The 22,449-nt window shown below is 53.0% G+C and overlaps 1 protein-coding gene across 4 annotated transcripts in view; it reads right to left on the bottom strand.

The window, feature by feature from the left end:
• The window catches only part of KIAA1671 (KIAA1671 ortholog), a 203,323-nt gene that overhangs the window by 17,900 nt on the left and 162,974 nt on the right, over window positions 1-22,449 (bottom strand). For all 4 annotated transcript variants that reach the window (XM_058693085.1, XM_058693086.1, XM_058693088.1 and 1 more), the window contains one exon: window positions 2,813-2,931. In XM_058693085.1, coding sequence (XP_058549068.1) covers window positions 2,813-2,931 — 119 coding nt within the window. The remainder of the gene's footprint in view (window positions 1-2,812; window positions 2,932-22,449) is intronic.

Raw genomic sequence — 22,449 nt, 5'->3', positions numbered from 1 at the left:
ACTTCCGGAACGTCTGCCCGTGGTAATGTATTTAAGTATGGCTTGGATAACTGGGACCACATAAGATAGGAATTTGTAAATCACTTAAGCCAAAAAAATTAAGCCATTAAATTAAAAAGTCTCCCCCCTCCCATTAAAAAGACACCAAAGTCAAGAGCATGGGAGAGCTATCCGGGAGGAAGGGCAGTCAGGCACCCAGCCACCATCGCTGATAGAAGGGGTCTGCAGCCCTAGAAGCTGCCCGAGCTACACCCCTGAGCAGAACCTCCGACCCAGGTGTACTGGTGGTTCACCCCGGGGGGCACAGCCATGCTCTGTCAGCCCTGGGATGATGTTACTCCTCGGAAGGGGCAGGATGTTGGGTTATGGGTGGGACTGAAGCAAGTCCCCGAACCATGAGGGAAATACCACCAAGGAGGCAGCAGATGGCGCCATTGCCCAGGGCTGGGGGCACAGCGGCTGCTGGTCCGGCCAGGGAGAGGGCGCTGCAGTGCCTCTGGGGAACAGAAGGGGGCGTCCACCCACAGGAGAGGTCCCAGGTCCCCCAGGCCGGGACTCACCTGGCCTTGGGTTCTGGGGGTAACAGAGGCCTAGGGAGCCTGAGAGACGCAAGAGGGAGATGCAGCCTTCTGCGTCCCGAGGGTTCTTGCAGGAAATTTAAGTTAAGTCTAGTGACAGGTAAGTAGGCTCATTAACAAAACACATTTCAAGGGTTAGGGGAGAAAAGGCTTTCACAGGAGCTTTAAGAAACCTTTGCTTCCCATTTTCGTCTTCATACCCATTTCTTTTTTTAAAATGTTTATTTATTTATTTTGTGAGAAAGAGAGCATGGGGGAGGGGCAGAGAGAGAGGGAGAGAGAATCCCAAGCAGGTTCTGAGCTGTCAGCACAGAACCCGACGCGGGGCTCAAACTCACAAACCGTGAGATCACGACTTGAGCTGAAGTCGGCTGCTTAACTGACTGAGCCACCAGGTGCCCCCCCCCCCCACCCCGCCGCCACATACCCATTTTTACTTCCATCCACCTCCACCCAACTTTTATATCGAGGGCTGTGGGACGTTACTCAGTAGAGGGTTGTGACCACCCCCCAGCTGAGAAGGCGGGGGAAGCAGGTGGGAGACCTGGGGCTCAGTCCACCCCAGCCCCGGGCATGCCACCTACAGGCGAGAAAATTGACTCGTGACACAGCTGGCAAGGGGCCATGCCGCAGTCAACCCAGGTCTCTGTGACTTTAAAAGACCACGCGGCCCTCACTGTGGTCACATGACCACGTGATCCTGGGGCCCCCGGCTAGGGAAGACATGAGCTGAGAACACGGCCTTGTCCACCCCAGATGTTCCACCCAAGGCAGAGAAGAAATATCGTATCTTTAAAACCACAAACAGGTGCAGTGAACAGGTACTCCTACTATGTGCCAGGATTGCCGTACAGATTCCCCTCCCAGCCACCCCTTGTGATGGGTTGCCTCAGCCTTGGCCTCCGCAAGACAAGGCAACAGGATTAGATGTTAACACCTTCACGTGCTTACAACAGTGCTTGGCTCAATAAACCCTGGCTGTTTTTATAAGCGTCATTCCCTTCCCATAGAGGAGGAGGACCGGAAAACGTAGCTAATTTAGCCAGAGTCCCACAGCCAGCGAGGGCTGAGCTAGAACTCAGAGGTGCCTGCCTCTTGTATCCAGGCTGTTCTTGATAACCTGAAGCCTTCTGCCACAGTCAAAACCAGGCAGACCTCTGAGGGCCCTCCGAGTCATTAACTGGGGCGATATTCTCTCTCTCAAAAAATAAATATACTAAAAACATTTTTTGTATAAAAAGGGGGTGCATGGGTGGCTCAGTCAGGTAAGCGTCCTGACTCTTGATTTCGGCTCAGCTCATGATCTCATGGTTCATGAGTTTGAGCCCTGCCATCAGGCTCTGCACTGCTTGGGATTCTCTCTTCCTCTCTCTCTGCCCCTCCCCTGCTCTCTCTCTCTCTCAAAAAATAAATAAGCTAAAAAAAAGTTTAACTGGGGTGATATTAAATGCAGACATAGCTAATAAGGCAACAGGTATAGTACATTCCTAGATTTGTAAACATACCCAGATATGGTGAAAAAAGTCTAGACAGACATCTAACAAAAAACACTGATGCCCTCATTAATGATCTGTGGGCTGGGATGATAGGTATTTTTCATTTTCTTCGTAATTTCTTTCACTGTGGTAAAACACACATAACATAAAATTTTCCATCAGTGACATTTAGCACACTGTGCAACCATCCCCGCAATGTAATTCGAGAACCTCTTCGTTCCCCCAAAAGGAAGCCTGGTACTTGTTAATGTCAGCCCCTACCTACCTACCTACCCCCAGCCCCTGGCAACTAACTTTCCATCTCTATGGATTTACTTAATCTGGACATTTCATACATTATTTTAAGATGATTTGTATGTTCTGGGGCGCCTGGGTGGCTCAGTCGGTTGAGCGTCCGACTTCGGCTCAGGTCATGATCTCACCGTGAGTTCGAGCCCCGCGTCGGGCTCTGAGCTGACCGCTCAGAGCCTGGAGCCTGCTTGGGATCCTGTGTCTCCCTCTGTCTCTGCCCCTCCCCTGCTCACGCTCTGTCTCTCTCTTTCTCAAAAATAAAAATTTTAAAAAACAAATGAAATAAAATAATTTGTACTTTCTAAATTTTCTTTTTTACAACAAGAATGCATTACTCTCGTACTTACGCACAAAACAGGTTCTAGTTATATAGAAATGAGGGGGCAGGTGGGCCACACTGCCATCCAGGGGCCCCACCTCGAAGCCAGAAGCCCTGGGACGCCCTACCTCTCCCCACTCTGGCGCTGGTCTGTCCACGTCCCATACTGGCTGTCGGCTTCCTGCACGAGGGTGTCGGTGTCCTTGGCTTCGGGGGGCCGCCTGGAGAAACACTGCTTCAGTTGGTCCTGTGGGGACAAGCCAGAGGGAAGATTTCTATCAGGGGAAAATGCTCAGAACCTGGTCCCCAGCTGACACAGATCACATGGCATTGCCCCTGACTCAAACCCGCCCCAGCTCCCGACTGTGCTCAGCGACGGGTCCAAATGTCTGGGGTGGGCATTAGGGCGACCAGCTGCGCCAATGTGCCCAAGGCATCACAGGATGCAGGAGCGTCAGTGCTGAAGGCAAGCAAGCAGTGCTGAGATGAAGGTGTCACCCTCCCCAGCACGCTGCCCGTCCTCAGGGCCCCTTCTCTGCCTGGCATTGCAGGCGGGATGATCTTCTCTCCATCTCCTGTCTCCCAGGACTTGTCCACCTGGTAGGGATGCTCCCTCACCCGTCCCCCGCCCCAGGTTCCCACCGCCACTGGCTTCCCATCTGCATCATCCAATATGGCATTCGTGGAGCATTTAACTGTGCCCAGCGGCAATCAAGCTGCGTGCACTTTGTCTCGCTGAACAGCAATCCCATGGCAATCTTTATTACAATCCCTGTTTTGCAGATGGGAACACTGAGGCTCAGGCCGGTCGAGTGACAGGCCCCAAATCAAACAGCCTGTGCACGGTGAAGTGGAACCCAAACCCGGGCAGGAGGCTGGGACCCCACATCCAAACGGATAATCACTGCATCCCAGGCAGCCTGGATCGCTGGGTATTCACTACCTACTCAGTTGCTATCTCTGCCCTCAGCCGGGGCGCTTGGAAGGAGTGCTGGCACATGGTGGGCAGTCTGTAGACCTCCCCTAAGTGGCTGAACTGCTGGCTTCCCCCACCTTATTCACTTTGGCAAGTTAAAAGCCCCTTCCCTGCTCAACAACCTTCAGTGGCTCCCTAGTGCCCTCCAGCTGAAATCCAACACGCCTTGTAATGGAGCCCCAAATTTCCTCTCCAGTGTGCCATCTCCTACCCCAAACAAACCCTTCCTCCCACCCTCCCTGACCTCCCCACTGAGTCCCACACAAGCCTCCCACATCCCAGCCTCTGTGGTTTTGCTTGCGCCCCTCCTCCTTCCTACCATCCTCCTCAGCCAAAGCCATTGCAAACCACGGCGATCTCTCCTCCTGCTGAACCCTTCCTGCCCATGCTGGACTCACTGTGGTACCAGGGAAAGTTTGACATAGAAGGTATTTCCTCAAGAGGTATTTACTGAGCGCCTACTATGTGCCAGGCACCAGGGAACCGGGGGTGGGGGATCGCAGCACAGCAGACACAACCCCTGAGATTCTGTAACCCAGCCGATGCGCTCTTCAAGGTCAAGATGCTCCATCTGCGCTTTTCCGTGGCTTCTGCGGAACCGTCCTTGGCTGAACAAGCTTATAGGGTCCAGGAGAACGAACACAGGCCCAGGGAAATGCTTATTAGCTGTATGACCTCAGGGTTTTCACTTGGGGCCCACAGAAGCTACAAGGGTCCAGTGAGGACACGGTCGCCATGCTAAGGGCACGGATGCCAAGGACGGGACCCATGTGACGGCTTCTATGCCTACCCCTTCCCCATTCTCTTCCTCTCAGCTTTTGGGGACACTTGGGTGCCCCACAATGCTCAAGGGGATGCTGTGCGGGGATATATGCAAGAACGGGAATTCAGAAGAAAGCCCTCTGTCACCTCACAGACGGCCACACTCGAAGACCCTAACAACAGCTAATGTCCGAACACCCCCAACACCACTGCCTGCAGAACGCTTTTCTTTGACGAGGTAACAAAATAACACGTGTTTGTTGTAAAACGTTTAGAAATGATAGAAAAGCGCAAAGAGTAACACCCCTCATCCACTGACAACGTTCTGGCATAGTCCCATCCAGAACTTTCCCTGGGCCAATTCATCGACATCCTTATCTTTTTTCTTTTTTTTACGTTTATTTGTTTATTGAGAGAGAGAGAGAGAGAGAGAGAGAGAGAGAGTATGGGAGGGGCAGAAAGAGAGAGAGAATCCCAAGCAGGCTCTGCACTGTCAGCACAGAGCCCGACGGGCGGGAGGGGGTGGGGGGGGCGGGGCTCGATCCCACGAACTGCAAGACCATGATGGAGGCAAATTCAAGAGTCGGACGCTTAACCACCTGAGCCACCCAGGCGCCCATCCACGCCTCATCTTTAATGGCTGAAGATCCCACTGGATGCACTCAGCACCGTTCGTTCATTTAACCAATCCCCAAGTGTTGGGCATTTAGGTTGCTGCATATTTCTCCCTGTTATAATCAACAACATGACGAACGTCCTCGAGGCTACAGTGACACATGTCTGTGATTATTCCCACAGAAGAGATTCCTAAGTATAGAATCACCAGGTCAAGGGGTGGCATATTTTTAAGGCTTTGGCTTCTGATGAGCGAGCCAGTCTTGGGACAGTCTGCCCAATCTCCAGGCCCATGGGCAGCATGTGGGGGTGGCTGTCCGCACGCTTTAGGGATGAAGTCAGTCCCCGCTCGGGGAAACTGGGGACGTGTTTGCCTTGAAAGATCACCTGACATTCTCAGATGCCCTGCACCCTGAACACAATTCTCCCTGGGGCCCAGGAATGGAAGTCGCCATCTGAGCACATCCCCAGCTGCTCACTGTTTTTCAAAGATGTCACAGAATCAGGCATTCCCTAACTTAATCCCTTACACGGGTCAGATTCAGAAGCCAGAGGCTGGGGCCTTAGGGGGTTGCTGCCGGTGGGCTCGGCGTCGCTGTCCTGAGCACTTTGCAGACAGCTGCACGCTGGATACGGGGCGGCGTGTGCCAAGCGTGGTGGGAGGCAGAGGGGTGACGGCTCTGTGTCACAGCTCAGGCAGAAGGGGGGTGCTGCTGTCTCCGCTCTGTCTCAGCTGTGTGGCCTGGCCACGTGACACCACCCTTTCAAGCCTCAGTTTCCCATTAGAAAAACGGGGGTTGTTTTGTGGCTTCAAGGACATAATCTCCGGAAATCACCAAGCTGAGGGGACAGGAGCTGCAGGTGTTCAGAGCCATTTTCATGGCCCTCCCCTGGAAGGACGGGGGTCTTTCATTGCTCAGGGATGGAGAAGGGAGGTGGAGGTGGGGCCTTTGGAAATCAGAACGGCCGGGTGGGTAGGATGCCGAGGGTGGAATCAGGGCAGGAGACGGGGGCTGGATGTCAATGGAGTTCAGCAACGACACGTAGGTCTCCATCCATCCCGGTCTGTGGGCCCCCCTGAAGGGATTTAGGATTTACACTCAGGGATGTGGAATCACCACAGGCAGGAATACACGCTTTCTCCCTGTGCCACCTAATGCCAGACTCGAGATTCCCCAGGGCAGCACCCCTGACTCCTCTCTCCCTCACTCCCACCATCAAATCAACACCTGGTCCTTCAAAGTCTCCTTCCAGAACATTCTGTCCGGCCTTGGCCAGCTCCAGGGTCTCCCTGCCTCCCTCACCTCTGGCTCCTCCCATTATACTTACAAAACCATAATCTGGGCCCGCAAGGTCCCTGCCAAAGCCCTTTCATCGCCCACGTCCGTCAGGCTCAAGTTCAAACTCCTCAAAGTGCCTTGTGGGATCATCATTACTTGGGCTCCTTCCCCACCATCTCCTGCCCATCCTGGGCCCTCCCACTGGCTGCTCCCCCCTCATGTGCCCCCAGCTACACTCTCTCTCACCTCCAGACCCACTGGAGCAGCCACCGCCTCCCAGCTAACCTTCAGATTTCAACTTTGAGGGCTCTTCCTCCAGGAAGCCTTCCCTGAACTCACCCCCACCAAGGCTGGCTCAGGAGCCCCACAGCTCTCACCATGCCCTAGATCTCAAGTCTCTATATCTGTGCTGGGCAATACATAGCTGCTAGCCACATGTGGCTATTTAAATTTAACATAAATTTGTTAAAATTAAAAAATACAAAGGATTCAGTTCCTCGGTGGCACCAGCCACATTTCAAGGGCTCCATAGCCACATGTGGCTACCATGTTGAACAGCACGGATACAGAACATTTCCATCACTGCAGAAAGTTCTAGTGGACGGCACTGCTGTAGAACTTCCCACAGTGTAATAATTAGAATTGACCTCTTTTCAGTCTCCCTTGGACGTGTCCTGCTTCTGGAGCCAGAGTGTCTGGATTCATTACACAGTAGCTGTGTGATCTTGGGCACGCCACTTAACCTCTCTGTGCCTCGCTGTCTGGACCAAAAAGCAAACGTTACATATTTGGCGGAATGCCATCACAGTCACTACTCTTCAACACAGACCCCCAAGTTTGGAGTAACTCAGGGGGTAGGATTATCTAGGGGGATTCATCTTGTAAATGAGGCTTAAGAAAGCGAGCTGTTTATCAGCACTTTCCCCAACGAGTATCCTGGAAACCTTGCACGCACTGCAAATTATTCATGGCTCCTCCCTCTGGCAGACCCTCACTCAGATCAAGTGAGGCCTGAGCTTTGCTCCCCGGGTTGCGAGGCCCCGAGATCAACCACCAAAAGGCCCCAAAACTCTAATAAAAACTTTCCCAAAGTCAGACTTTTAATTAGCTTTAAGACAGGATATTCTTCCAATTCAGGCCTGACTCATAGGTTGCTACAAAAACCCTCACCGTCCACAGGCAAGTAGACGCCGACAATACAGATGACAAACTAATGAATGACACGCGTGTGTCCCAGTGAGTCCCCCGTCTGGAACACGTGCCAGTCTTTTCTGACGTGCGTCCCCGATGGACAGCCACCCGATGCCCACAGCCTCATTTCAGTTGTCATTTGCCACATGAGGATGACCAAATCTTATCATTTAAAGTGAGAAGGACTCTTGAGTCAATTCGGTTGACCTTTCTCAGATGAGAAACCGAGGCACAGAGACAGGAATTGCTGTCTGGCTTTTAGTTTTCACAGTGAATGAGAGGCAGTGCGGGCACCTCTGGGACGCAGGGTTCCTATCCCATGCTCCTTCCAGCCCCCAACATCCACCTGCCCCCAACTTTCCCAGGATGCTTCAAGAGGCTCCGATGAGGAAGTGTATGCAAAAATGGGGAAATGTGCGTGAAAATGCTCTCAAAAATTTCAAGAACTTGGCAGGTTTAAAAACCACTTGCTTGGGGGCGCCTGGGTGGCTTAGTCGGTTAAGCGTCCGACTTCAGCTCAGGTCACAATCTCACGGTCCGTGAGTTCGAGCCCCGCGTTGGGCTCTGGGCTGATGGCTCAGAGCCTGGAGCCTGCTTCCGATTCTGTGTCTCCCCTCTCTCTCTGCCCCTCCCCCGTTCATGCTCTGTCTCTCTCTGTCCCAAAAATAAATAAACGTTAAAAAAAATTTTTTTTTTAATTTTAAAAAATAAAAAAATAAATAAAAATAAAAACCACTTGCTTGGGGGCGCCTGGGTGGCCGACTCAGCTGAGTGTCAAACTTTGGCTCAGGTCACGATCTCACGGTTCGTGAGTTTGAGCCCCGCATCGGGTTCTGTCCTGTCAGCACAAGCCTGCTTTGGATCCTCCGTCCCACTCTCTCTCTGCCCCTTCCCTGCTCACTCTCTCAAAAATAAATAAACATGAAAACAAACAAACAAAAAAACCAAAACACTTGCTCGGACTAGGAGCTCACCCAGCCCCAAGCCTCAGGCGCATGAAGACCCTGGGCCCTTGTCTTACAAGCAAAGATGACTGTCTTAGCCCAGAGCCCATAATGGATAACTTCATAATAGCCATGCTGGGGAGGCCAGGCTAACACATGCCTTTAAGGGCCGTGTTTAAACATGCCATAACACACATCCTGAAATTTAAAAACCTGTATATCCCTTGAGTCAGCAATTCTGGTTCCAGAAATTTATCTCAAGGAAATCATTAGACACACTTGCCAAGATCTATGAACATGAAGGCTCCCTGCAGGAGAGCAAATATCGCAAAATATTGGAAATATCGTTGCAAAATACTGGAGGCACCACTGCAAAATCTTGGAAATGACCTAGATGTCTGGTAAGATGGGGATCAGTGGAATGCAATGTGGCATATCCACACAATGGAATAAAGACAGCCAGGGAAAATGATGCTCAGAAAGAAATGTTTACTGTCAGAGAAAGATACCTGTCTTATACTTGCAAACATTTAAAAAAAAAAAAAGGTAACACAACGGCACGTGTGTATGTGTCTTATGACACCAGTTTTGTAAAAACAAACACATAAACGTACGAGGAAGGTCCCATGGCAAACCACTAACAGTGGAACTGTCTGTGGGGAGTAACAGACAGGAGTGATAAACAGGGTGTTTATTACTCATGATGATTTTATTTAATATCCAAACTTGTAGTTTTATATCCCAGTACAATCAGACAATCAAATTAATAAAATGAAATAAAACCCATTCAATCACGCCTCCAATACGATCGTATTGCACACGCACCGTGAGTGAAGAACAAATCAGAAATCTTTATGTGTTAATCCGTATCAGAACCGGGCAAACTTTTTCTATGCAGGGTCAGATAGTCAGTCTTTGGGGCCCTGGGGGCCATTCAGTCTGTGTCCCAACTACTGGGCTACAGGCAGTATGTCAGCGTGTGTGGCTGTGTTCCAATAAAACTTTACTTACAAAACAGGTGGCTGGCGAGATTGGGCCCCACAGGCACCTGGCTGATCCCTGACCTATGATGCGCTTTGGACAGCCAGCTGCGTGAAAATGGGGACTGTCCCATCCAGTGCTGCCCACCCCCCAGCACTTAGAACGATACCCGGTCTATGGTAGTTGTTGAATAAATATTTGTTGGAGGAAGGTGTTTCCAAAGACAACTTTTCTTTGCAGTGGGTACGTGCGAACTTAACCAGAAAAGCAACGGCGTTAGGGAGGAGGCGGGGAGAAGAGAAACTACCATGCCTGCGTGTATTCTGGGGTGTCTGACACGTCCACCTAGGAAAAGAACCCTGAGTCAGGACGGCGCTCAGCGGCTCAGCCGACAGGGCAGTTCGGAGGAATTCAAGATGTGCAACCCCTCCCCCGTCTGCAACTCTACACTGTCAGCTGCGCAGCGCGGCTGGCTGGTGACACCTGCTCCGTCTCTGCCCCTGAGGGCCCACAGCGCCTTTCTCTCTCGCGCTCAGGTCAGCCAATCAGAGCAACATCAATGTCGAGGGCGAACACTCCTGAGGGCTGAGGGCTGGCGATGTACTCTTCCGTTCTGCCATCTGTGTTCCCAGACAACCCTATGTGGTAGGAATGTCATGGATCCGTTTTACAGGGGAGGAGACTGAGGCCCAGAGAGGCGACCTGCCATGCCCGAGGTCACGGAGTTACGTGGTGGGGAGCTGGCATTTGAACCTGGGTTTGCTTGGTCCCCAAGCCGGTGCTCCCCACAGCCCGTGCTGCATTTCCTGGCCTTGGTCTGACACAAGAGCTTGTTGGGGTCCTCTGTGATCATTTCACAGATGAGAAAACCAAGGGCCGGAGACGGGGAGGGATGCCCACCAGGCCTGGCCTCCAGGGTTCACGACTCCCTGGCCCGTGCCTGTCACTACAGTCCATCTCTAGCAGCCTCTGTCATGGGGTCGCAGGCCCAGAAAGGGGCGAAGGAGGGGGGGGGGGCGGCAGGTCAAGGATGAGCTGGAGTTGTCACATCCACACTGTGCCCGCCCCGGTCCAGGTTCTTTTTAAAAAAAATTTTTTTAAGTTTATTTATTTTGAGAGAGCACGAGCAGGGGAGGGGCAAAGAGAAAGGGAGAGAGAAAATCCCAAGCAGGCTCTGTGCTGTCAGTGCAGAGCCCGATGCGGGGCTCGACCTTACGAACTGTGAGATCACGGCCTGGGCCAAAATCCAGAGTCGGACAGTTAAACAACTGAGCCACCCAGGCGCCCCCAGGCTCTCTTCGTAAGAGCACTGTCTGTCTTAATTCAGTCTGCTCTGAACCCCAAGGTCCAGAGTCCGCTCTCCCCGCCACATCTGCTTATCCTCACCCGTCCCCCCGGCCCCCACCCCCACGGCCACAATGACGCCCAAACCCACCATGCACCTTCCCACCACGGGCCTTCGCCCATGGTGTTCACTCTGCCCAGCCAGGTCCCGTCAGCTCCGGGGGGGTGCCTGTCCTAGCCCAAGTCTGAGTCCTGGCCGGAGTTTTCTCCTTGAGCCCCGATCTCGGCTGGCGGTTCTCATCACTTGTGGGAGTTGTTGGATGCTTGTCCCTCCAGAGATAAAAAAGAATCTCCAAGATGGGGAGGGGGGCGGGTGGGAGTTGCATTTTCTTCTCACCTTTAGATTCACAGTGCTTATTTACAGGACCTGGCACTTCCTAACTGCTCAATACATTGGAAGGAAGGCAGGAAGGGAGGAGGGAGGGAAGGAGGGAAGGACAGGAAAGGAGAGGGAAAGACAGGAGGAACTCGATGGGGAGTGGGGCCGGGCAGAGCCCTTAGAACATGCCCGGTGCTGCCAGCACATACTCACACAGTGTCCCCTCCCTGTGGACTCCCCGCAGGGGATGTCCACAATGCCACCTAGGGCTACAGCACAAGCCAGGCTTGCCCCTGCCCTGCCCAGTAGCGTGGGGGTGGCACTTCCCAGGGAAAGTCGGTAGGATACCAGCTGCTGAGCCCTCCCAATGGGCTCCGAGAACAATGGTGCAGGTATAGTCAGGTGAGGCCAGGTGTGGATGGGGCTGGATGGGGGCATGGCTCAGGGTGTGGGCTGGCCACCTGGCCACAGTCCACTCGGGACCCGCCACAGGCATCAGTCAGTGGGGCAGGAAGATCTTGAGGTCATCTCTAAGGTTGGTGGCAAGCTTGGGGTGGAGAAGGGAGGCCAGAGCGAGCGAAGGACAGAGACAGACGGGCAAACGGAAGCAGACAGAGTAGCAGCAAGAGAGCAAGAGAAACCACGGGGACACACATAACCAGAGAGCGACACACGGGCAAGAGTGACCGAGAAGCAGAGGAGGATGTGTGCCCGGACCTGAGGGACCCACCTGGACTGTGGCTCTGAGGTCTCGCCCACAGGGACACACCTGATCTGGACTCCATCCCCTGACCTGGGGTCCTGGGCACAGACACTAGTCTCAGCCATGGCTCCCCCTCTCTTGACCCTACATGGTCAAGCCCCTCCCTTCTCTGAGGCTCAGTTTCCTTTGGAGCTAGATTAGACCCAGTGGTTATAAACACTCTTTGGATAACCTAACAGCCCCCTGGTGGTTAGCAACCCTAAGCCACAAACTTGTAGGTTGCGGGTGTGAAAATGACCTACTCCACTAACCTCTGTCAAGTTGGAGGCAGGACAGGTCCTAAGACTCGACTCGGCAGAAAAGAGGCAAAGCCAGCCCAGCCTTTTGCTGGCTGTGATTCGAACGTCTCCAAACCTCGACTTTCCCATCTGTGCAGTGGGGATGGGGAGGATGCCCGGGGTGTTGGGAGGATTCTGGGAAATGTCTGGCGAGAGCTTGCACCTGGCCTGATGATGGTGGTGATGCCCACTGGTTGGCTCCCCCCAAAACATATCATTTTAACAAACACTGTTAATAATGTGCTATCTGGCCCTCATGAGGCCAAAGAGTCCCATCGCTCAGCTGGGGGCCGGAAGGAGCTGCCTCAGCCAGACCCCAGAGTGTTTCCCTTGACCTGGCCACGAGTCGGCCGCTCCTCTCTACCACGAAACGCAATGAGCTGGACCCCAGCTCGGCCCAGCAGACCTACTGCCCTTCGGGGCCGAGCCCCCCACCAGGGTGTGCCGGCTGCAAGGTGACGGGTCTGGCAGAGATACACGGTCTCCACGGGACAAGTGTGTCACCCAAAGTGACAGGAACACACGTTTGCAGCTGGTGCTTGGGAGAGGCGTGTTTGGTTTCGGCTGGGAATGCCCACAAGACTCCAGAGCGAGGGCTTCCTGGCTCTCCCGACGGCCTCTGAGGCTATACATAGAAATGACAGCTGGGCTGGGGTGGGGTCGGGGGGCCCAGGACTCGTGAGCTGCAGAGGTGGGGTTCCCCCAAACTCCAGAAGTCCGTGACACCCTAGGGCCCTGCTCTGGATGTCAGAGGTGGTTAAGAGGTAGAAACGAATGTAATAACCGCGAACACTTAAGGGGCACCGACCGTGTGTCTGGGAACAAGTCAATTCCTTACGTGGGTCATCTAGTTCAATGCCTAGAGTAGACACTATCAATGGCCCATCTCATAGGTGAACAGTAACACCACCAACAGACACGTATATGGCCCTGCCTGCCTGCCCAGCGGCCATATTTTGTCCACTCAACCACCGTAAGAAGCAGGTAGAAGATGAGGCACAGAGAAAGAAAACTTGCCCAGGGTCCCATGAGGGAGTGGAGAAGCCCAATTCGAACCCAGGTGGTCAGGCTCCGAGTCTAGGACCTGTGACCCCCACTCTGCCAACTCCTACTGAAATGCCACCCAAGAGATGACCCTCTGGAAGACTTCTTGGTACAGTCTGTCAGCCGCTGGCCACAATGTGTCCTTCAAACACAGCTCAGGCATCACCTCCTCCAGGAAGCCTCTCCTGACTGCTTCCATCTGCACCTGGGCTCAGTCTCTCCTTGGGACCCATGCTCCACCCCCCGCCATGCTCAGCCCATCACAGACCTTAACAGGCTGTGCTGTGCTTACTGTTTGTCTGACTGTCTCCACCAAACTGTGAGCTCCCTGAGGGCAGGCACTGGGGCATCCATTCACCCTCAAACCCCAGCGCCAAGTTGAGATGGCCACAGTGTTCAGGAAGCAACTGACGATGGATAGACGGATGAATGAATGAATGAATGAATGAGTGAATTCATAAATGATCCCCTGCTCCCTTTCTAATGCCCATGAATGATATTACTGTTTACTCAGACTCTTGATGCATCTTCAGACCATCTGTTTTTATATATGCCCTTACATTTTAATTTTTATTACTTTTAAAGACAAACTCAAACACCATGTTCAGGGTGCAGACAAACTGTGAAAGTGGATTTTTTTAAGGTACAAAATAGGAGAGATTAATCCAGGGAAGGAAGACAATCCTCAAAAAACAAGGAACCTTCCTGCAGGGGGCAGGAGAGAAGAGCAGCATAGACCATTCTAGAAGTACTGAGATGCCCTTTGTATGGAAACAGACAAATTCAGTTTCCCCCTTTTTTTTTTTTCACTTTTGAACGTTTATTTATTTTTTGAGTGACAGAGAGAGACAGCATGAGTGGAGGAGGGATAGAGAGAGGGGGAGACACAGAATCTGAAGCAGAATCCGAGCTGTCACCACAGAGCCCGACACAGGGCTCGAGCTCACAAACCGTGAGATCGTGACCTGGGCTGTCGGACACTTAACCGACTGAGCCATCCAGGTGCCCCTCAGTTTCCCTTTTAAGTCTAAGCTTCTGTCAATAAAAGGTGTATAGTTCTAAGGTTAAGATGCACCCAGGGAAATGAGAATTTAGGGTTTTAAAAAATGTGTTTAGGGGCACCTGGGTGGCTCAGTCTGTTAAGCTCAGGTGATGATCTCGCGGTTCATGAGTTTGAGCCCCGCCTCAGGCTCTGTGCTGACAGCCCAGAGCCTGGAGCCTGCTTCAGATTCTGTGTCTCACTCTCTCTCTCTGCCCTCCCCCCACTCGCCTTCTGTCTGTCTATCTCTCTCTCTCAATGAATAAACATTAAAAAAAATTTTTTTAAATGTGTTTAACCCAAGTGACAGAACAGCCATGACCCAGAATACTATACTACTTAATTGTTAAAAGTAGGTGTTAAAAGAGATAAGGCAGATATAAATGCACTGATCTGAAACGCCCCCCTTGCCCTTATTAGCACGTGAATGAAGCAAGGCACACAGCAGCAGGTGGAAGGGGGCTGCCATTTGTCTGTGAGGAAAAAAGCATATTCTTCTATATGTAAAAACACAAATTTATGTGGATATTTGAAAAGGCACAGAATCCTGGAGAAGGACACAGGAAAACTATAACACTGGTCTCTGGAAGGGGCGGTGGGGGGCGGGGAGACCTATTTTTTATTCTATCTCTTTTTGGTTTTTGGGTTTTTTTTAAACGTTTTATTTATTTTTCAGACAGGGAGAGACAGAGCATGAGCAGGGGAGGGTCAGAGAGAGGGAGACACAGAATCCAAAACAGGCTCCAGGCTCTGAGCTGTCAGCACAGAGCCCGACGCGGGGCTCGAACTCACGGACCGCGAGATGATGACCTGAGCCCAAGTCGGCTGCTTAACTGACTGAGCCACCCAGGCGCCCCTATTCTACCTCTTTTTGAATTTCGTCACATTTGTGGTTAGTAATAAAAAAAAATAGACGTTCACCATGTACAATTCCGTATAAATAGATAGTTGTCTTAGGCTTCCTTGCGTTTCTTCCTCATGGAACTGGCTTCCCGCCCATCCTGACTTGGCTCCTTTTTAAAACAGTCTAAGCCAAATTTGAGTTCTTTTTTTGTTGAAACATCACACGTCGAAACGTCCCTGTCATGTTTATTTCAGGCCAGAGCTCGACTTGTCAGGTGACGGAACTGTAGCCCCGACACATAGGTGTGGACCTGACGAACAGGCAGGAGGCTGGGTGTGCCTGTCCACTGCCTCGGGTCCCCACGCCTTGTCCCCGGGGCTCCCGGCGTCGCTCCCCCCGCAGGACGCGCCAGCAGCTCTGCCACTCCTGCTCCCGGTGGCTTGTCCACGAGCTATGCACACAAGCACACCAACGTGCACACGTACGCCAAAGGACACGCATGAGCAAATACACACAAATACATATACACAAATATGTGTCTGCAAAACAGACACATGAACGCAAGAACACAAAACATATGCGCACAAACATACACACACAGATGCACGTACGCAAAACACACATGAATATACACGAAATACACAGTACACACACGCAAAGAACACATATGACGCGAAACACTCGTGCAAAAACACGCGCGGAAATACACAACTGTACACAAACACACACACACACACACACACACACACACACACACACCCAGGGATGTTCACAGTAGCACTGTTTTTGGTGACAGCAAAAACCCAGTTGCCTTTGCATAAGGGCATCTGACGCGTAAACCAGGGGTTATCCCTCCAAGGCAATACTGTGTTGCCATTAAAATCACCGAAGTCGAGGGGCACCTGGGTGGCTTGGTGTGTTGTTAAACGTCTGACCTTGGCTCAGGTCATGACCTCGCGGTTCGTGAGTTCGAGCCCCGCGTCGGGCTCTGTGCTGACAGCTCGGAGCCTGGAGCCTGCTTCGGATTGTGTCTCCCTCTCTCTCTGCCCCTCCCCCACTCATATGCGCACGCATGCTCTCTCTCTCTCAAAAATAAACATTAAAAAAATTTTTTTTTTAAAAATGGAAGTCAAATTTTAAATGCTGATATGGAAAGGTGTCAAAGCCCTGGTGGATAAGGTTAAAAAGAGCAAGGAGCAGAAAAGTCTGCCTTAAATCGCCCCCTTGGTCATCTTGGGCCCTATGATTAATAAAGGTGTCCTATCCCAGATACCTTAGGGCCTGAGACAGAGGAGGAGGGGGAGTGGGCACATAGGGTCCGGGGTAGTGGGTGACACAGGGCTTCACGGAGGGTGTGCGACATGACCCTGAAAAGTGGGTCAGATGTGGCCATTAGGGGATGAACAGAGAAGGCAGCAGAGGCGAGGGAACAGCCTGGAGAAAGGTGAGGCGGGAGGAAGCGGAATGTCATCTTTACTAAGAGCCTGTTCTCTTGTGGCACCAGGCACAGGACAGGCACAGGACAGCCCTGTCCGTCCCATCCAGCCTGCACAGCGGTGCTGCACAGGAGGCCCAGCATCCCCCTTGCCGACAAGGGTCTGGTGTGCAGAGAAGGGGAGAGCTCGGAGCACGGGACCTGAATGGAGCGCCTCTTCCTTGGGCTGGAGCCCAGGCAGGGGTAGGGGCCTAGCCGGGAAGTTCACTGTCATCCAATGGGCACGGTGGCTCCTTTGTTAAACACCCAGGCCTGGTGGAGGAAGAAAACCAGTTTGGCTGGGCTGACATTCCATCGCTCTGGACAGAGCCAAGAGCTCTGTTTCCTTCTGGTGCCCAGCCCAGCCTGTGGCTTTGTTCAAAGACCCTGTCCAGGGCCCAGGGTGCTGGTTGTTCTAACTGAAAGCTAAACCCACCCCCTGCTTCCTGATCCTGCCCTAGGTAAGCCAGAGGCCCTGGAAAATGCCCCAAGTCGGGGATCTGCCTTCTGTGGTATTCTTGTCTGCTCAGCACATGACTCACTGGGTCTCCAGTTGGTGACAGTGCTCACGGCTTCAGCTGGGGGTCCAGGATGCAAGGGTCAGGCCCCACGCAGCACTCAAAGCCAGCTTATCAGCTGCCTGAAAAAGACGAGCCCACCAGCAGAGCCCAGAGAGCGGTTCGGGCAGACACCACACCTCAGTCAAGCCCACAAACAAAACAACAGACTCATTGGAAGGAGCCAGGGCCCATGCAGGCTTTTGGGGACACTGGAGAAGCCCAGAACGTCCTCGGGGTCAGAGTTCACTTGGCAGGGCTTAGGAAGTCAGACTTGGTGACCACGAGGCTGCTGACATGCGTTCAGGATGTGCAGCCTAGGGAAGGCCCACCTCAGTGTGGGGGCCACACCCAGGCACTCAGCATTTGGGTTCATCCTGGGTGAGCGCGCTGTGGTCAGGTGCCCCGCAACGTGCTTCACTGCATCAGCCCCCCGAAGGTTCTCCCACCGACTTGTGAAGTGGGTTCTATCTAATGTCACGGCTCTGTGGGCCCCAGACCCCAAGCCCAGGTATTTAACTGCTGCCAGCCAGGTTCTGTCTCCCAGGCTTGGTGTTATATGAGACCGGGCCAGACAGCCAAGAGGCGAACACCCAGGAGGGCAGCAGGCGGATTAGGCCTCAGAGAAGGGAGTGGGGGTGGGGGTGGGTGGGGGAACAGCCCGGGCATAGCACGGGCAGTGCTACCCAGAGAATTTCCACCCCCTGGTTCTGCGGGGACTGCACCCTGACCCGCCTCCTTGGGTCAGCACAGAGAAGGGGCCATCAGAGCTCAGACAGACCTCGAGTCCTTGGCTGGGCCTCTTATGAGCTGTGCGCCCTGAAGTGGGTCACTTTCTCGGGGCCTCAATTTTCCCCCTCTGTAAAATGGGGGTCATCACTGGGGTTGTGCCACTGGGTCAGGATATCATCCAGAGCTTGCTCGGGCTTGCTGGGCCCCGTTCTCTACACAACCACTGCCCGATGAGGGGAAAGGTGGAGGGAAAAAAATATGTCCGCTGCACAAGCCGTGGGCTCTGGGACTTCCTAACAGAAGGGGGGCTCAGAAGTTGCCTGGAGTTTGCCCAGGACAACAAGCACTTATTCAGCACCTACTGTATGCCAGCACTCTGCTAAGGATGCCATGGGTGCCTCAGACACCTGCCCTGGGGTGGGGGGTGGGGGAAGCTTCAAATCGAGTGGGGATGTGGACACATAAGCAAGTCATGTCAACAGGGTGTGTGCAGAAGGGTCATGGACTGAAATGGATGCAGAACAGAGGAACTGCATGGGGGAGGTCAGGAAGGCTTCCTGGAGGCAGTGACTCTTGAGCTTTTCCTGAGGAGTAGGAGTTAGCCAGGGGAAGGAGGGAGGCGGTTATTTATTTAATACACACAGTATTTGTTCCTTGGGCATCAAGTCAGAAGTGAGGGGAGTGAGGCAGGGGCGAGGCCAGGTGGGGCCTTGAGGGAATGTTTATCCTGGGAGTGATATGGAGAGCCGCCGGAGGGCTTTAAGTTGGGGAGGGACAATGTATACATCAGAAGCATCATTGCAAGCGGAAGAGAACACCCCAGTGGCTGTGTGCAGGATGGACTGCAGGGGGCAAGGGAGGAAGCCGGGTGGGGGGGAGGCAGTGGAGAGGACACTTATGCCACCATCCAGGTGAGAGACCCCGGAGGCCTGACCCAGGGCACACCAAAGGGACTGAGAAGCACAAGGCTTTAGGAAAAAAGGAAGGAGCTGAAGCCAGCAGGACCTGGCAGCTGAGGAAGGCAACTGGGAGGAGCCCTGACTTCCAGACTCAGCAATGGTGTGGACCTCTGCCACCAGCAGCTTGGCCAGAGAATGTGCGAAGGGTCCCCACCGTCCCACCTCGGGGAGAGGTGAGGATGAAGGGCGCTGGGGAGGAGGCAAGATGCTGGGGAAGAGATGGGGGAGAGGCAGGAAGGGAAATTCCAGGAAAGGGGAGGCGACAGGGTTTAAGGCAGAGATGGCGACCAGCGTCCTAAGAAATCAATATGCAGCTCGCCTCCTCCCTGCTGCCTGTCTGCGCCTTCAGTGAATTCCTACAGAGAAGTGAAGGGTTGGTGCCCCAGGCCTCTGAGCCTCGGAGGGGCTGGGATGTTAGCTGCAGACCATGAAGGTCCCAGCGATTCAGGGAAGAGACGCCAGGTTGGCAGGTGTCTCGGGGCCGCAACAGACCCGGACTCCCATCCCGGCTCCCTGGCCCTTAGAAGCTGTGTGGCCTTGAGTAAGTCACTCCACTTCTCTGAGCCTCAGTGATAGCAGGGAATCACTCCTGTGCCCAGCAGCGATGCCAGCGTCGCATGGGCTAATGACCTATGCAAAGGGCTGGGCGCTGTGCTTGGCAAATGGTAGGTAGTCAGGAAATGAATGCAATGATTATGATGCTCGTAAGGCCGAATCATCTCTCTCTGGCTCAGAAACCAGCAAGAGACACAGAGCCAAAGAGGATGATACAAGGAGCTCTTAGTAATTAGGTGTTTTCAGACTCCATGGTATAGATCACCGCAGCACCCCAAACCTCCCCCCACCCCCGCCCCGCCACCCCACCCAGAGGAGCTGGCAGAAGTTATAGGAATTGTCTGATTCTTACGGCAAAGACTACCCTTAAGCTTCCAGAAAATAAGGCCTTAACTCTAACTTACCCTCTCCGGAGGGTAAACCCAAGCGATTACGGGTGTGAGAGGCAATCGAGACACAAGACACTGCGGGGAATCCTGGGCAGGGCAGAAACCTCAGCTGAGCCTCCCCACCGCGCCAAGCCTTCGCCAGGGTCCGGGGGCAAAAACCCCAGGAGAGCTAGAAGCTCCTGGGCAGACATCCCTCCCGGGGCTGAAGCTGGCTGGAGAAAGTCCAAACTCCTTGCTCGGGCACTTGTAGCCCCAGGACACTTCCCATGCCTGCTGCTCACGGCGCTTCCTCCCTCCTCCTCGTACATACCCTGCTTCAGCTGGTACAACCTTCCACCTGGAATGCCTGTCCCTGCCTCTTTTGCGGGCAAACTCTTACCCTACCTTCAAAACCCAGCTCTCCACAGCACAGGGGAGCATGCATCCTTACTCACAGCTCTCCTTAGAGTGCTCAGGACCAGGGTGGAGGGGATTTGTATCAGCTCTGACTGCCCCCACCCCGAGACTGAGCGCCTCTGAGGCTGGGATTGTATCGGGCTCACCTCTGTCTTCCTCGGGCCAAACCCTGGGCCCAGCACAATGTAGGTGCTCAGTGAATGTTTGAAGAAGGAGGGAGGAGGGAAGGAAGGGAAGGGGTAAGGGAAGGAGGGAGGGAAGAAGGAAGGAGAGAAGAATCAAGCCCTAGGCTGTAGATAATACAAAGAAGGTACCCAGGTACTAAAGCACTAATAAGGTACCGCGTTCCAATGTCCTCCTCTATGAAAATAGAGACAGGAGAACCCACCTCTCCAGGCTGTTAAAGATTAAATGCAATAATCAGTACAAATGCCCCGCCTGGCACACAGGAAGCCTTTCCTCCGTGTGTGCATTTGTCTGAGCACCTACTGTGCGCAGCACTGGGAATGAGGAAGGCGGGTGCTTGCCCTGGGGGGAGCTGACATTCTAGCACGGGAGACAGACAAACCACAGCACAGAATACAGATTATACCGCAATGTGTGATAGGTGCCAGGGAGAAAATAAAACTGGCCAGAGAGGAGGAGGAGTTGGGGGGGGGGGCAATTTTAAACAGGGCTGTCAGGGTCAGGGGACATCTCTCTTCTGAGACATTTGAGGGGAGAGATCTGAAGGGGGTGGGGGTGACAGCCAGGAGGATACCCAGGAGGACGGACAGGCCGGTACAATGGGCTGGAGGCAGACTATCGCTCTAAATGCTGCTTTTGCTACAGACAGCGTTTTTAACATTTGGTGTGCTGATTTAGGAGTCGAGGCTGAAGCACCCATTTTCCCAAAGCACATTCTTTTTTTTTTTTTTTTTTTAAGTTTATTTATTTATGTTGACAGACAGCACAAGCAGGGGAGGGGCAGAGAGAGAGAGAGAGAGAGAGAGAGAGAGAGGGAGGGAGAGAGAGGGAGAATCCCAAGCAGGCTCTGGGCTATCAGCAGAGTCCAACATGGGGCCTGTCCTCAGGAACCATGAGATCATGACCCGAGCTAAAATCAAGAGTCAGATGCTTAACCGATGGAGCCGCCCAGGCACCCCAGCTCCAAATCACATTCTAAGTCTAGAATCCCCACTGCCCACTCTCAAATCTGCAGCTCCCCATATAAAAACACGAAACGAGTGCACAAGCCTTAGGTGCTTACTTTAAACCTGAAGGGCGGGACACAACCCACCCAGGACCTTCGGGGGGCTGAGGTCTGCCGGGCTCATCCAGTTTCTCGGTTGCCAAACTGCTGCACGGGGTTCTCTCTGACTTGCAAACACTGATTGGGCACCAACTGTCTACATGCAAGACCCTTTGCCGGGTGCATTCGTAAATGTCATCTCCAAGTGTGAAAGCCAGGGGCACCTGGGTGGCTCAGTCGGTTAAGCATCCGACTTCCACCCAGGTCATGATCTCACGGTTTGTGGGTTCCAGCCCCACATCGGGCTCTGTGCCGACAGCTCAGAACCTGGAGCCTGCTTCGGATTCTGTGTCTTCCTCTCTCTCCACTCCTCTCCAACTCATGCTCTCTCTGTCTCTCAAAAATAAATAAATTTTTAAGAAATTTTTTAAAAAAATTCAAATGTGAAAACCAAATTTGGGAGCCTCCGATATTCTGCTCCCACTGGGGGAGGGGAGCACAGTCTCCACCGTCCGTATCCTCTTTTCCACATGGGGAAATGGGTTCAAAGGGAGGTTGCTGTGCACAGGGACACATGGGAATCATACCAGGGTGGCTGAAATTCAATCCTGTCTCCTAGGTTAGCTTCCTAGCCTCCACTCATTAAAAAACATTCTTTTTTAATGTGTGTTTATTTTTGAGAGAGAGACAGAGCACAAGAGGGGGAGGGGCAGAGAGAGAGGGAGACACAGAATCCAAAGCAGGCTCCAGGCTCTGGGCTGTCATCACAGAGCCCGACGCGGGGCTCGAACCCACGAACTGTGAGATCATGACCTGAGCCAAAGTCGGATGCTTAACTGACTGAGTCACCCAGGCACCTCCCTCCACTTATTTTAAGCAACGCTGCAACGTGGCAGCCTTGGCCCTGGGAACTGCTATTGTCCTCAGAAGTTTTCATCACAAATAACATTTCAGTGATCTGTTGGTGAGGTCTGGGGCAAGGCTGGAAAAGGCGGAGTGATTCCTTAAAGAAAGAAGTGCAGGCAAGGGATGTGTTTGAGCAGCACACCTTGGAAAATCTACGTGATGTGGAAGTCCAAGGCTCGTGGTAGA

The sequence above is a fragment of the Neofelis nebulosa genome, chromosome 11 (genome assembly GCF_028018385.1).
Source record: "Neofelis nebulosa isolate mNeoNeb1 chromosome 11, mNeoNeb1.pri, whole genome shotgun sequence".
NCBI classification, from domain to species: Eukaryota; Metazoa; Chordata; class Mammalia; order Carnivora; family Felidae; genus Neofelis; species Neofelis nebulosa.
The sequence above is the reverse complement of the archived record's forward strand: the minus strand, read 5'-3'. Positions and strand labels throughout refer to the sequence as shown.